We start from the raw sequence: 16,506 nt of genomic DNA on the forward strand, positions 1-16,506 counted from the left end.
TGGACTGATGTCTAATGTCGTATTGGTATTACTATTGTTTTTATTTTGAGGGGTTAAAATGAAACTCACGAAAATAATCTCTGTGACAAATCATCTTAACAAAGAAAAAAAAAACTCAGAGAAAAGCATGCAGCACATACATTTGCAGTGAGCAACACACCTGCATTTCCAATCTGAGTCCAGCTGTAGGGGAGGGTTTGTATTCTAGAGCAGTCAGGGAGCTGCTTTTCCTCTTCTGTTCACGGTTAGCAGGACTTCCTGTTCCTGGTTCACCTGGAGCTCCACATGTCTGGTACACCTTCACAAATCCAGAAACAAAAAAAAAAAGCATGCAGGAGAAGCATTTCAGGGTTGTGAGTACTACAACCTCCACTAGATGTCACCACATAGCTATGTTTCAAACATATTTAATCTCTGAATTGCCCTGCATGACAAACCACTGAAAGGGTGGATAGATTTGCATCATTATAGAGTACCAGTCAAATGTTTGGAGACAGTTTTCCATTAAATCTAATGGGCAACTGTGTTGAATCTTTTGACTGTAGCTGTGTATATGATGTTAAATGAAAGGTAAGAAATTTGATGAAAATGGCATGTTTGGAAAATTAAATAAATAAATAAAAACATGATCCAGTCGCTAGTTCTCACAAGGTTCATCATTTAGCCTCAAAATGATTTTGAATACTCCTTAACATTAAATCAGGAAATGAATGTAACCAAATGAAGTGAAAAAGAGGTACGGCGTCGGTGAGCAATAAGGATTTAGAGCTCATCATAACACTGAGACAGCATTGGTGAAAGTTACTAATGACCTTCTTATGGCCTCAGACAAAGGACTTGTGTCCGTACTTATCTTGCTTGATCTTAGTGCTGCATTTGATACAGTCGATCATAACATTCTGTTACAAAGACTAGAACAGGTGATTGGAATTACAGGTACAGCGTTAAGCTGGTTTAAATCATATTTATCTGATAGACTTCAGTTCGTTCATGTAAATGACAAGTCCTCCTCCCAAACTACAGTAAGTCATGGAGTTCCTCAAGGTTCTGTACTTGGACCAATACTCTTCACGCTATATATGCTCCCTTTAGGCAAAATTATTAGACAGCATGGAATAAACTTTCATTGTTATGCAGATGATACTCAACTATACTTATCCTTTAAACCAGATGAAACAAATCAGCCCAATAGGCTACAAAATTGTCTCATAGACATAAAGACTTGGATGTCTAGAAATTTTCTCCTCTTAAACTCAGATAAGACTGAAGTAATTCTCGTTGGCTCTGAAAAACTCAGAGCTAAATTTTCCGGTTTTGTAATGAACCTGGATGGCATTACTTTAGCTTCCAGTGCTACTGTGAGAAACCTTGGAGTAATATTTGACCCTGACCTGTCCTTTGGTCCACATATTAAGCAGGTTACTAAAACAGCCTTCTTTCATTTACGTAATATAGCCAAAATTAGGGACATTCTGTCTCAGAGTGATGCAGAAAAACTGGTTCACGCTTTTGTTACTTCGAGACTAGATTACTGTAACTCTCTATTACTGGGCTGTCCTAAATTTGCCCTGAAAACCCTTCAGCTGATCCAGAATTCTGCAGCCAGAGTCCTGACCAGAACCAGCATGAGAGATCATATTTCTCCAGTTTTAGCCTCTCTTCATTGGCTGCCTGTTGAATCTAGAATAGAATTTAAAATCCTTCTCCTTACATATAAAGCCCTCCACAACCAGGCACCACTATATATCAAAGACCTCATAGTTCCTTATATACCAGGCAGAGTACTTCGTTCGCAGATTGCAGGCTTACTTGTGGTTCCTAGAGTCTCAAAGAGCCGAGCAGGAGGCAGAGCCTTTGGTTATCAGGCCCCTCTCTTATGGAATAAGCTCCCAGTTAGTGTTAGGGAAGCAGACACCCTCCCCACCTTTAAGACTAGGCTGAAGACTTATCTTTTTGATAAGTCCTATAGCTAGGGATGGTTAGCATCCCTTAGTTATGCTGCTATAGGTTTAGACTGCTGAGGGACATTTCCTGATACACTGAGCTTCTTTCTTTTTCTCTTTATCTCTTTATCTCTTTCTTTGAGTTGGACTCAACTCAATCTGTTGGTTTCCTTATATAGGCTATTATGAATTGGCCTTCATTATGTTTTCCCCTCTGTCTGTAAAGCGTCTTGAGATGGCATTGCCGTGATTTGACGCTATATAAATAAAGTTGAATTGAATTGAATTGAAAAAGACACCATCCTACCTTTGCTGTAAATGAGTCCATGTTTTCTTGTAGATAGTGCATAGCCTCATAAATTCGAGCAGGGATGGAGGTGAGAACCACATCAAGACTCGGCTCTGTGCTGAAACTGGACGCCACTTGGATCATTGTATCTGAGCAGAGAAATGAGGACAGAACTTCTGTTTTACAACTGCATAAACTCTCCATCATATAGCCTAACAGCAGTCCACTTTTAATCTTTATCAATAATGGAAACCTATAAATATAAACAATCTCTGTTAAATTTCAGTTGTTGCAGATTTTGTTTCACTGAGTGAACATCAAAATAGAAATCAGTCATCTTACAATGACTAATAAAAAAAATAAAATAAAATTTAAAAAAAAGATTTCACGGGGAATAACTTTACAAATTAGTGAGCTACCTCACCTATTAGGTCCTGCCACTCTGGATCCAGGTCAGCTTGGTTGGCCAGGCAGCCCTTCATGACGTTGGAGCAGTAGTTGGAGCAGGGTTTAACGGAAGCCAAGCCACGACAGTGGGGGCAGTAAACCAGCTTCATCAGGGCCTTGGTGCATTCTGGGCCCAGAGAAACCTGATGTAGGTGGAATCACAAACCTCAGATTTATGTATTATTTACAAGAAATGCAGATGTGGTATTGTTCAAATGGAAACCATTTGAACTGTTTACTTGTTCATATCCATGTTTTATCAGAGACTTTGGTCCAAGATGACAAAGTATGACAATAGAGGGCAGCATTGCTGCGCAACTGTAACAAAGCCTTGGGTTAAACAGGAAGGTGATGCCAACTCATCTTGCGAGTCAACTGACAAAGTAACTATATTACAAGTACTACTCTGCTACTTTAAAGGGATACTTTAGGTAGAGGACACCTTCTTGAAAGAATTATCTTTAAAAGTTTCAGCCCATTTTCCCACCAGCTTTCACTTGGACTGACTGGCTGAAACGTTGAATCCAAAATTGGTCTTGCTTTAATTTGTGTCTCAGTTGTCATTGCTGTTGTGATTTGATGAACTATCTAAAATCCACATAAAGTTGTATGAAAAAAAGAAGAAAAGATTATTGCATCCTCAACATGAACAGTCTTGCTATTCCTCCAAATGAGAGCTTTGTTCTGATGGCTAGGTTTGACAGTTCATTATTGATGATCTTTGTGTTTCTCATTTGTAGGGTGGAGATATTTTCTCTGTCAGCTGGGGTGTGACAACCACGCAGCCATCATATCTATTTTACTGGGAATAAGCCCAACAGCATTAAACATACCCACCAAATCACACAGAAACAGAAATTTGTGTTTCCCATCACTTCACAGGTCATTTATCTGCCATACTTTCAGCTCCTGGAGACATTGCAGAATGCAATTCATAATAACTGCTTGCTTAACCCTAGAATTAATCATTTATGTTACAGACACAACACAAAAAGAGAGTGGGTCCTGACAAAGTCACCAGCAAACAACATGAACAAGTGCATATACACTCACCTGTGAAACTTTCTTTACAACATCTGCACTGACTAACAACCCTTGGACAAATGACCTGGCAGTCACAAAAGCCCGGATCACCTTCGCCTTCATGTCCCTAGGGACATCTCCAAATGGCCGCAGCGTCTCCTGTTGCTTAGCAACACATTCAAAGTAATCTTCGGATAAAGTGACCTGTCAGACAAACATGACAGCAGCAGGCACGATGAAGGAGAAATATGTCACTCAGTATGCTGTTAACAGACAAACATACTTTATCCATGTCAGTGACTAAGAATCAGGTTAAGTCAGGTTAAGCCTTAAAAACAAGAAAAAAAATATACAAAAATTAGGTAAATGTTGCTTAAAATAAGATAAATTATCTGCCAACAGAACAAGAAAATTTGGCTTGTCAAGACTTCCCAAAACAAGTAAAAATACTTTTAAAACAAGAGGAAGAGAGGAATTCTCTGGCATAAAAACTAAGAATTATCTTACCTTTAAAAAAATAAGCATATGTGTACTCAATTTAAGATTTTTAATCTTACTTAGATTTCAGTTTTTGCAGTGAAGGCAACATTGAGCACAAAATTTATATTAAATGACCATTTTTGTCACATGGTGTATTCTTATGAACCAAGCAAAAATAGGGTCTGAAAAGACCTGCAAGACTGGTTCAAGCATATATTTTAACCTACATCTGTGTCTTTGCAAAATTCTCGTAAAATCTACTTCAACTCAACCAACATCAATTTAGTGTTATTATTTAGTGTTAGTCTCACCATCCACCATACAAATTTTGCGTTTCGAGTCAGGTTGTGCTTTTCAACATCTTTACTCACATCTGTAGGGGCAGACGTTTTAAAAGTTCGCTCCAACAGGCGGGACCAGAAGTCAGACAGGTTCTCGTCCAGGTTGAGCGCAGAGCCCCGATAGTACTGACGCAGGTCAGCGTAGAGGTCTCCATACAGACGAGTGTTCTGGGAGTACAGGGGGCCGAGTGGAGACAGCACCTCCTGCAGGGAGCGCTCAGAACGGCCATGCAGATCAGTGAAATAGGCTATGGAAGATGGAGAGGAAACAATGAAATTTAGAGGACTACTTGGGTGAAAGCTTGATAAGTTGTGACCCTGCAAAGCTGGCATGCAGTACAGTGGATGGATGTCTCTTTAAACAGTGGAAACAGAGCAAAAAAAAAACCCTGATGTGAAGTCATGATTCAGCCCACCTGACAAATTGAACCGCTATTTCACTTTACTTTTGTGGTTTGTCTTCTCCAGGATCTGGAAAATCTAGCTGTTTTATTTGGGCCCGAAATTTGTCTGTGTGCCTTTGAAAGGTCAACTTTGGAAGGCTATAACCAGCAATCAGTCATTTAATCATGATCAAATTGCTGTAACAGGAGCTTTATTAACCATTTATTATGTTTATACTGGTCCAAACCACTCGCGATCAAGCTGTACAGTCTGTAATAGGACTGCTGGCCTTGCATGTAAGAAAGTGCTTGAGAGTATTTGTACTTTACTGCCTTGAAAGTATACCTTGGCATTGGCTGCTTTTCACTCCAGAAGGTGTGGTTTTCAAAGTATACGACACAACGCTGGTTTTTTTCTATATTGATTCCCTTTTTCTGTTAATCTGCTAAATCCAGTTCAAAGCTGTGGGGGGGCACGAGGCAATCCCACCTGCCACATGGATATAATACAGTCCTCAGTCACTTAGCAAGAGTTGTTTGGTAAAAAAAAAATATATATATATATCATTAAATATTTACAGTGTGAAAAATGTCATGAACAAATTATGTGGCGGAAATGATCAATCCAGCCATAAACATTTATTTACTGTCAAGACGGTGAATAATGGCGGTTTTATGTGGCATGTTGACATCATTCACTCTTTACTGAGGAGTGTATTTTTGCAGCCATATGCATTCATATCTTTTGCAGCCAAACAGATACAAAGAGGAAGAAAGGTCAAACTAAGAGAATAAGGGAGTCAAAGAGCGGCCTCTGCAATATAATGATCTGGGCTTTACTCTTGAGCTTCAAAGACCGTGGAGCAGTGCCAGCCCATCATAACCACAACCAGATGGACAGCCACATTACTGCTACTGAGGTGGCCTGCTGCTTTCAAACTAATAATACTGTCTTCCTCTTGCAATGACTAGTCCTACTGCAGCCCTTCACTTCAGTCTTTATTGCTTACATTTTAACTGCTTCTTCTCAGTATTGTTGACGCTTTCTCACTGGCTGTATGTGTCGGTTTCTGTGTTGTTAGCTGTGTCACTTCTCAGTCTCCTTCCTTTCTCCATCCTTTTTTCCTCTGATGTGCAGTGATCTGCAGACTCAGCTCCTCAGTGGGTCAACTGCTCATTAGCTGAACTAGCCACTGCCCCAGGGGACACCCCTCTGTTTGTGTGTGCGTGTGTGTTACTGAATGCAAGTGCGCGCGTGTGTGTGTGTGTGTTTCCCTTGAGATCAGGGCATCGGCTTATCACATTTCATTGTGTCTGGCTGACTCTGCTCTCATTATAGCACCCAGTCAGGGGTCCCCTCTTGTACAGCACACACAGCAACACATTCATCAACACACAAATTCACCGCTGCCACTGAAGCTACAATATTGAACACTGAGCACATACACACAATCTCGCAAGTATACAAGATACAAAATGTCACGCTCTATGGGCTCACTTCTGAAGCTTTGCTATTGAGCTCAAGCGCTAATGAGTGTCTTGTATGCATTCATACCCAAACACACACCCTACTTACTGTCGAAACTCCTGTAGAGCGCATTGAAAGCAGCCTGCAGGGACCTGCCGGCCTCTCTGATCAATCCCTCTGTCTCTTGGGCGCTCAAACTAGCCAGGCTCTCCTCCATGGTGCTGGTGCAGCAGGTCGGCCCTTGAGGACACATCCTCAGATGTTCACCTAGTACACAAAAAGACAGGGTCGCTCATTTAATTGTACTGAATCAATTCATATGAATTTGTCATTTGAAAGGGGATTTATCTGGAGTTTAACGTAACTCCATTTGGTTTAGTCTCATTTCAACACAACATTTTTTACGTAATGTCATCATGATTCAAAAATGTTCTTCTGAGTAAATGTAAAAATAATTCATGGCTCATTTTAACACTGCTTTGTACAAAGAAGATAATACAGATCACCCTCACAGTTGTGTCCAACATGAGATATTTTACCACATGTATTTACAGATAGATACAAACTTCTCTCTTTTGTCTCCTATCCAGAGTGATGGACTGTGTGTAAAGAGGTTTATTTTGACAAAAGTAGGGTAAATGATGCATACAAAAATGTAGGCATCGAAAAGTTAAAATGACTGGTTATAATTAATATTAGCTTTGAATTAATGTGCATACAGTGTTTTCCTGGTGTTTACCCACCATATTACATAAAACCTGTTTTTGGAAAATTAACTTGCAGACTTATAAATTGTTGTATGAATAATGTCCAGTTACAAATCCTTCTTTCACTGGTCTGATTGAGGTAACATTTAAATATTTTATTAAGAATAGACAAAAACAAAAAAGTAAAAAAAAAATAAAAAATAAAAAAAAAAAAGCAAATGGCTTTTCTGGTCACATTTAATAAATAATTACTACACTTCAGATTTGTACAAAAAGAAACTTAAACTATTTACAGTAACTGAACTTTGGGGCTGGAGTGTCTCCTCCTACGTCCATTTACTATTTTGCTTATTTTTAGAATTTGCGTGCATCTTTCACATCTTTATAAAGTATTTAGGGTTTCTCAGAAGCCTTTTATCCAAGTCACAATACCAGTAACAAAAGCACTCTGAACAGGAAATACAGTGTGGTCTATTTGGTTTATATATAGCAGCCACACTTATTTAGTCATTCATTTATTTATGGCTGCTGTCAGTTTATACTGTTTGTGTACATTTACATCTGTCAGATGGAGAAGTTTTTATCTGTTGTTTTAGGTTTTTTGGCAGATTTTTATTTTTATCTATTAGAAAAAAATCTTTTGTCAATGTATGTTAAAGTTTCCTGTGATGGACTGGGAACCGGTCCAGGGTGTACCCTGCCTCTCACCCAATGATTTCTGGGATAAGCTTCAGCTTCCTCATGAACCTCAATTGAACTAAGGGGTTTAGAAAATGGATAGATGGATATTCAAGTTGTACAGCAGAAGTTACTCAAAAGTCTTTTTCAATTACATTTTTAAAGTTTCAGGTGTGTTTCAGTGTTGTCATGAGAGTAAACTACATCACATAACTACAATAGTGATTGATACGGATTTTTAGTTTGTTGTAAATTTAATTACTACCCTAATATAAAATGAGTAGAACTGGAAAACAACTAAAACTTGAAATGTCAAAGGTAGTCATGCAGAAAGTGATGATAACATTACTTATCAACCTATGAGCTAACTTGAACAACTTTTTTGATGCTGGCACATTTCCACATGTTATGTTTTATTTCTACAACCACTTTTACCCATCTTTGTTAATAAAAACTACAAAGTCTCTAAAAAAATGTGCCATCTTCAAGTATCTTATGTTCATCAATGGAATACAGAAACTGCTGCAAATTCTTTTTTTTTCTTTCCTCAAGCTAATCCCAAGACCTTGGTCATGACTTGCATGAATCACAGAAAGGTACCAAAGTAAAGACTTGATAATGTTCCGCCTTCAGCATTTTTTTTCTCACCTTATCACACAGGGATTCCTAAGCCCATGAGAGAAAGTAAAAATGAAGGTCTTTTTTCACACATATGCATACATACTGGAACACACACACACACACACTCACACACAGTGTCTGCCAGACAGCCAGAGAACAGTCTGCATCATCAGTCTCTTGACAGATTAGAGGCCTCGGGATTTTTCTGCATGCATGTCTGTGTGCCCACGTCTGAGAAGGTTAAGGGTGAGTAAGTACCCCACAGCTGTGTGCTTCGCTGCTTTCCTCCTTCTTAACAGGTCGTGGGCTTGTGGCTGCGTGTGTGTGTGTGTGTGTGTGTGTGTGTGTGTGTGTGTGTGGATGTCTGTGTCTGTGTCTGTGTACATGTGCGGATGTGTACGTGGGTTGCAGGGCAGAATTTGTCCACCATGGTAAGTGGAGCAGAAGAGGAGACGCCTTCATCATCACTGCTCCATGAATCTTTCATTGGCACTTGCTGGTGTGTGTGTGTGGAGTGTGATAACATGGACAAAGACAAACAGTGGCAGCTGTATTACAGGAAGTAGCAGCTAATGCTCCACATGATTTGTTGCTCATATCTTGTATCTTTTTCAGTATCTATATGTATTTTTTGTTTGTTTGTCTTTACGTTTTGTTTGTTTGTTTGTTTTTTACAACATACATGGAGAAATAGGATTTCAAGTTCAATGGCACTAAAACCTGCAAGCACAACTTCAGTCCCAGGGATCATGTATGCAGGGTTTTTCTCATTTCTGTAGTTTTTCTTGAATCTGAGGTAAAGACCAATCAGTCTGGGATGGGACCTGCTTTTCCTTCAATGGACAAAAAAAAAATCTTTCTTGTTACTGCTGCTTGCTGAGTTGATTTTCATCACTTAAAGTTCAAAAGACCTTCAAAATATTTTTCTATCTGAACACCTAAATTGCTAGATTTTCTGCCCTAAATCTAACTTTCCGTGGTGAATTACAGCTCAAACACAGAATCTATGTTTCTGTTTTTTTCATATTGGATTTGGTAAAATAATAATTTAAATAAAAGTCAGTGAATCAGATTCATTGATCAGAAAATAAGTCAGAAATTTCCTTTCAGAAATTCCAAATCCATCCAGAGTTCCTGTAAGCCTGAACTGGACTAAGCGTCTAAGATAATATATGGATGGATGGATGGATGGATAGATGGACAGAAGGATATGGATGACATCAGAATAATAAGTCTGACAGTCATACAATCATGAGCAACATTAAAACTGAGATCCATTCATGCTTTGGTGACTCAAATGTAGGTACATAATTTTAACAAGATAAAGTGACAAATAGACATCTGGATATACAGCTTAATAATAGCAAAGAAAAAAGAAAAAGACAGATTGAGAAAAAGAAGTAGGATGACGATGAGGAGGATATGTGAGGTCAGTTTTAATACTTGGCATGCTGTGGTTCAGTACAGAAAGAAAGAGCCATTTTGTTAGTTAGAGGTATTTCTTGAAATTACATCAAATAAAGGTTCAATTTCCAAGATAAATAAAAAAAAGAGATCCAGTATGGAGAATTCTAAAATTCACAAAAATATGTGTTAATTTGCCGGTTCCAGACTCCCTGTGGGTGGATGTGACAAATAAATATGTATTTTCCTCTTTCTCCTTTCAGTCTTCCTTCAGTTTGTGTCAAACACACCACTGGAAAGCTATGATTCCTGAGATTTGCATGATACAATTCCAAGCTGCAATCATAACAATAGATTTAGTAAAGACTTATTTCTGACCAGACGCCTATGCAATTTATCTTTGAAACCATGCTGCACTCTAGTTGCAGAGAATATTTCAACAAAAACACTCTTACGATATCACTCAGGTTCAAGTAAAAGTAGTCCAGCAAAACTAGATGGTTTTCAATAAGTCTTTTTATTCTTATAAAAAAAAAATAATAAAAAAATCCAAACCAACGCCTCTTATTTCTCATAGAAATTATGTTCAGCTAATCATAGAGATGTGGAAGCATATTCCTTAGATGTAACCAGTTAGCATTTTGGTCGATGCAGTCTTGCTAAGCTAACTGTGCTATTTTAAGAAAAATAACACCAATATAGTCCACTTCATTTCATCTCTCCTGCATTCATACTGCGTGGACGAGTCATGCGAGGCATTAAAAAAAGGGATACTTTCAGAAAGCTGATATCATATTTGATTCTGTGAGATTTGGACTTCAGAAATCTTAATTGAAAACAGCTTTTAAAACCACAGCAGCAGATTGTTCATAGGCTGTCTTTGGACTCTCATGCACCAGATCTAACATTGGTATTATCTCTGATGTAGGTGCCGTGCTGTGCTTACCAGCACAGGCAACATGAAACATTTACTCCAAACACATCTGTTTTATAGCATTCTTGGGTTTCTGTGTAATGGAAGCAACTAGCATCCTGCTATAAAACCTTAATTTATTTGGAGACAGATGAGAGCACATTGATGACACCATAACATGTGTTCAAAAAGCAAGCTTGCAAACTTGCAAACGTGTCAGAAAAAGCGTATTACACCGAAGAGTGGAGGGTTCAGCAGGGAACTCCTGAAAGTAAGCGCCCTTGTGCAAAAAGTTTAATGATAGCAAACAGAGAAGCTTTGTGCCTCCATGTGTTCATAGTGGTGGTAACTGTTTTTGAACAAAGCCTTGACGGAAAACAGCTACTAAGTGCTGCTGTTAAAAAGGGTGCAAACAAGGAGAGGAGAGCAGAGGAGAAACTAGCTCCACAGTGAGAGGAGATCTGGGTCAAATAAAAACAGCCTCTGTAGGTGATTTGGTTACTCACACTGTGTTTGCCCTTGGGCTTCAGCATACATTTTAAATCCCCATCTTGGGGGTTGAACAGGTTTGTATTGCTGTATATGGGACCCTCATAGACTTAATTCATTCCTTAGTGCCCGGGGGCCTATTTCAGATGAGAAATTAGGCCGATGTGATGAGGAGAGTTCTGCCAATCCAGGATACAATACCAGTATAAATGGCTTTTCAGGGTTTTTTTTGTCACTCACTGGTTGGCTGTTGTGCTTTCACCAGCATTACATCTCTCCAAAGATGTACAACTGAAATTTATCTGAGGGAGCATTTGCCAACGACACTCTGCTTGAGATGAACTAGTTTTGACAAAGTCAGCTAACATACCAGTAAAACATGTTTATAGTTCCTGTGTTAAGCACCACAAACCAAGCCAGAAGTCTGGGTGTGATTTTGGATTCTGACCTAGAGCTTTACAGTCACATTAAATCACTTACATAAAAACTGCCCATTTATCACCTGAAGAGTATTTCCAGGATTTAAAAACTCACTGGGGTACAGTAACAGTCTATCTATTCACAAGTTTACCACAAAAGTTGATCAGAGTTACAGCTGATCCAGAACACTGCTGTTCGAATTCTCACCATCACCGTAGAAGGTTAATCATACCACTCCTGTTTTGGGGTCTTTACACTGGTCCTTTGCCCAAAAAAAGAGTTCATTTTTAAATTCTGCTAAACTGTTCAGGGCCAAAGTACATCTCAGACTTTCTGGTGAACTATAAACCTTCCAGGCAGCTTAGATCATCAGGTGCAGGCTTGCTTTCTATCCCAGCATTAGAACCAAATATGGAGGAGCTGCTTTTAGCTTTTATGCAGCTTCCACTTGTAACAGGCTGCAAGAGAAAAGCAGGTCAGCTGAAACTCTGAAGCTTCTTTTTGATTAATAAAACGTATTTCTTTACTGTTGCATTGAACTAGTCTTTTATATTTGCATTGTGTTCTAGTCTTTTAAGTTGTATTTGTCTTTCATGTTTGGATAAATTTCTTTTTATGCAGCCTATTATGCTTATCTTTGCTTGGAATTGTGTTTCTTTGCATGTAAATGATTGCACCTGGTTGCTTTGTTTTAAGCACTTTGAGTAACTTTTGCATGAAAAGTGCAATACAAGCAATGTTTGACCAGATTTGATTTCATAATTGTCTGTATTTGCCACTGACAACTTTTTTCTTGTAATGCACACTATTTTCTTTGGGAATATGTAATAGGTTCACTAATGTGACCTCTTTCTCAAAGCATGTACACTTTACCAACAATTAAAGAAAGCAAAGCAGAAAAAATGTCAATTTTAAAGATGCAGATATGGAAAGTTATTAATTGATATACTGTCAAATATATTGGGGTTTTTTCACACATAAATTCCAGTCAATACTTCCAGTCTGTCATCTTTAATTATCTGAGCAGCTCAGTGAATCAAACTGACAACAGATTCTTTGAAGTCAAACATGCTGTCGAGGCAAAATCCATTTAAACTACGATTATCATGCTTATTACTAAGGAACCAAGACTTATTCACCTCATTAGACAGGCATGGTATTTTTCATTTGTACTGACTGTGAAAAAGTTGGATGTTATATTCATGAGAATAAACATATTTAATGGTGAGTACGATGCCAAGTTTTCTCACCGCCCACCTGGGGCAAAAAGCTGCATTGGAAAACCTCAGAACCTTGTTCTGCTGCAGGCTATTTTGCACTTAATCATTAGTGAATCCACTGAATTCAAAACTTGTTTCTGGTTTTGCCTGCAAACATATAACAGCCTACCCCTGTCGCCATGGAGAGCACATCAAGACAAGCAGTTCTTAGCCATTTCCTTTCTCCATCAAAAGCATCTGGCGAACCATTGGTGTTACACCCTTGTCTTCTGCCCCACTTATTTTCCCCACATTCTTCATGGCAGCCCCAACATACCTGAACCCGTCTTGACAAGTGAGTTAACCTCAGCACACGAGCCAAACAAACTAACAGTTAATGTGTACCACCCTGCAGGCTTGACAGGAAGTCTGAATCAAAGTCATGCAGTGACAGGAAGTTAGGAACTCTGATCTAAAAGTATACTCCGTCACCGCTAACTAAGCCAGAACTACACCAAAACCTCTCTGAGAAACCTCCAAGAGGACAAATTTAGTCATCACCCACATTTAATTTTTAAACAATGAATTTATAAAAACACTTTACCTCACTGACATTCCAATATGAATTCATTACAAGCGTCCTCAGTGCTGTGGCAGCATGCTGTTGGCTTAATGTCAGGCACAGGAATACTTACTAGTTTCACTCTCAGCTATAGTCAGTTATTTTGTATTAGTTTGTTATAAAAGCAGTTTTTTTAGTGAGCTGTCATCGCATGAGGGATCTTGCACATCTAATAAAAATGGTAGTTGTTTGCGAAACTATCACTGATTTGTTTTGGAGATAAGAATGTGAGATTAGCTGTTAGGGAAGGACACTGGTAAGAGCCTCCTTTCAAGCAGTGTTTTCTGCTAAAGCTTTAGAGAGCATCTTTTGTTGCCATACCAACAACTTGTGCAACATTTTCGGATTGCAGAATGAGAGGGAAAACATGGCTTTTGTTTTAATTTGAAACTGAGAAATTAAATAGATGAACATGCAGGTATGTTATTCATTTACATAATTTCTGTATATAAACTGAATGTAATTAGTATTAACAGTAAGAAATTTGTACCTGTTTAATTCTTTCTTGAAAGCCGAATGTTTGTAGTTTGTTTCAATTACTTCATGGAGGATCACATTCATTTATATTGGGCCATAAACATACTCACATTTTCAATTTGATGGACCATTCAAATATTGAGGGACAATTTAAAGTTTAACAATGCCCCTACAAGGAATGAATTCAGACATCAGTATGTCTGCGCAGCAAAGAAAGCACCCAGAGGAAAAATATCTGGTGCGATATGATGCATGAAATGGTCAGCAGTAACGCTCGCCATCATGCATCAGGCACGGTACTGACTCATTAGGACACAGATCGCAGTTCTCTCGTTTGCCATGGCAGATTAAATCTACTAAGTACAGCAAATTAGTCTGACTGTGTGAACCTGAATTGATCTTTTGGGAGTGTTTTAGCCCTAACTGATTTGTTAGGTTCAATCAGGTGGGCTGTCGGGCTTTAATCATGTTTTTCCAACTTTGTTTTACTTATTAGATTATTCAGTCAGCTGATGTTTGCTTTATTTCAATTACATCTCCTAGGTCATGTAACTTCGTACTTTTACATTTAAGTCTTTCCATTCTGCATTTTCAGTTAAAGGACTCATTCACTTCTTTCAAAGTGTTGGTAATAAGTTTTTTTTAAAAAAAGAAAAAACTGGGAACATGAAGAAAGACAAGCTTTAATCTGCTTTAAACCACAAACTGACAGCATTGTACTTTCCTTTATTGGACAAATGAGGTTAGCTAAGCTTGACGGGCGTTGGAAAGCTAACTGCCTCTACATATGCTAACCTCATTTACCCTGTAATAACATGTACATGCTAGCAAAAACAAGATAAATACCCCAAACCTTACATAAGTGAACCTAACAATCCAGTCAGGGCTAAAATTTCATACAATTAGACTAGTTTCATTTTCAAACTTTGTCTTTATCTTCAGAAAAGTGAATCATCTGATGGCTATCATCACACTTGGAACAGAATATAACTTGTCTTTTCTGTGAAAAATGTCAAAACATCCACCCATTTTTTAAAAGCCTATTCCAAATAAGGGTCATGGGGATGACCCTTGACCCTTCTTTGGAACAGCCCGATGATGTATAGTGATTTCTTGTTTGTTGTAAATAAGTAAGTAAGCAAACTTGTCTTTTGACCATGGGAGTACCTGGAGAGAACCCACATGGGGAGAACATGCAAACTTCACACAGAAAGAGCCCCTACCTAAACATAGCCCAGATTCAAACCAGTGACCCTCTTGTTGTGAGACAGTGGAGCTAAACACCACATCACCATGCAGCCCAACATGTCAACCCCGATTCTTACTTTTGTTGAGCTTTGCAAAATAAGGCAAGTACTGAATTATAGAGCAGTCATAAATTCTACAAATAAAAATAAAAGTTTCTCTGTGTCTGATTGGCTGGCCTGCTATAACATATCTCATATAATGCACTTAACACAACGTAACAATAGCGTTATGTGGAGTAAGATTAATTCTACTAAATGCAAAAGGGCCCATTGTCTTCACTGTTTGGTAGCTTAGTTGAATAAATCATACACACACACACACACACACACACACTCCTCCCCTTGTGGCCTTGTTAGGATGGATCAGGGTCACCAGACACATGAGGACAACTACACAAGCACCAAAACCCACATTTTGAGTGTCAAAGTCTTTTATGTGTCAAATCAACTGAGAAACACATTCACTTGTTAAAAAAGCAATTTAATAACATTTATATAAATGAATTATCCTTCTGATGTTGGTTCCACTAAATGAATGGTACAGACATTATTATTTCTAAAACACCAATGCATCAGTATACACCACAGCTCTGAATATGAATAATACATTTATCAGACACACTGTCACAGTTCAGTTTTCTGATTTAACAAACTGGTGTTTCCCAGACTTTGTGGCGAAGTTTGAAATAAATGCTAATTAATTCCATTTTTTATTATAATTAAGTATTAAAACAGTCAAACACCCATTGGCTGTTTACCATAAAATGTGTTTTGGTTGCACCCTGTAATTTCAACTCGAGTTTCTGCACCACTAAAAGCTACTTGATCCATTTTGTTTAACTTGAGGGCTCAAAAATGCCTCCAATATCTGAGATTGTTGATGTACCTACCAAGTTAAATGAAACATGAAAATATAATTATACTATTAGCCGCAGCAGAAATGCTTCGCCACACGTCTAACCTGCACCGACACTGCAAACTAATCTTTATCAGAGGCCGGGATATTATGTGATGAAGCTGAATAAGCACATCTTCAGGTGATGGAGCGTATTTCAACCTGTTTTAGCTGCTGATAAAGGAATCCAATTTGAAAGGATTGCCAAAGTGAGTGATCATCCATGTTGTTGCAATCTCTATAATACTGGAAGGCCTTGACATGAGTAGGTTGCCTTGATGTGAAAATTTCAATTAAATATTAGCCTAAATGACAATAAATTAAGCTGGATGGATGAAAACAATGAATTAGCTTTTTTCACTTTTTGAAAATGTGGTGTTGTGTTCTCCTTTGCACTGCTAACACTTGAATATGCTTGAATGTTTATGCAGCAACAGAAACTCAAACTACATTAAAACTG

General features: G+C 38.3%; 1 protein-coding gene across 1 annotated transcript in view; it reads right to left on the reverse strand.

Annotated features, from left to right (window-relative positions):
* The window catches only part of gpc1a (glypican 1a), a gene marked incomplete at both ends in the record, with an annotated part of 39,068 nt that overhangs the window by 5,513 nt on the left and 17,049 nt on the right, over nt 1-16,506 (reverse strand). The window contains 6 exons of the mRNA XM_079244751.1: nt 161-298; nt 2,251-2,381; nt 2,657-2,822; nt 3,733-3,906; nt 4,554-4,771; nt 6,483-6,641. Of these exons, the coding sequence (XP_079100877.1) occupies nt 161-298; nt 2,251-2,381; nt 2,657-2,822; nt 3,733-3,906; nt 4,554-4,771; nt 6,483-6,641 (986 nt within the window). The remainder of the gene's footprint in view (nt 1-160; nt 299-2,250; nt 2,382-2,656; nt 2,823-3,732; nt 3,907-4,553; nt 4,772-6,482; nt 6,642-16,506) is intronic.

The sequence above is a fragment of the Telmatherina bonti genome (genome assembly GCF_933228915.1).
Source record: "Telmatherina bonti genome assembly, chromosome: 8".
NCBI classification, from domain to species: Eukaryota; Metazoa; Chordata; class Actinopteri; order Atheriniformes; family Telmatherinidae; genus Telmatherina; species Telmatherina bonti.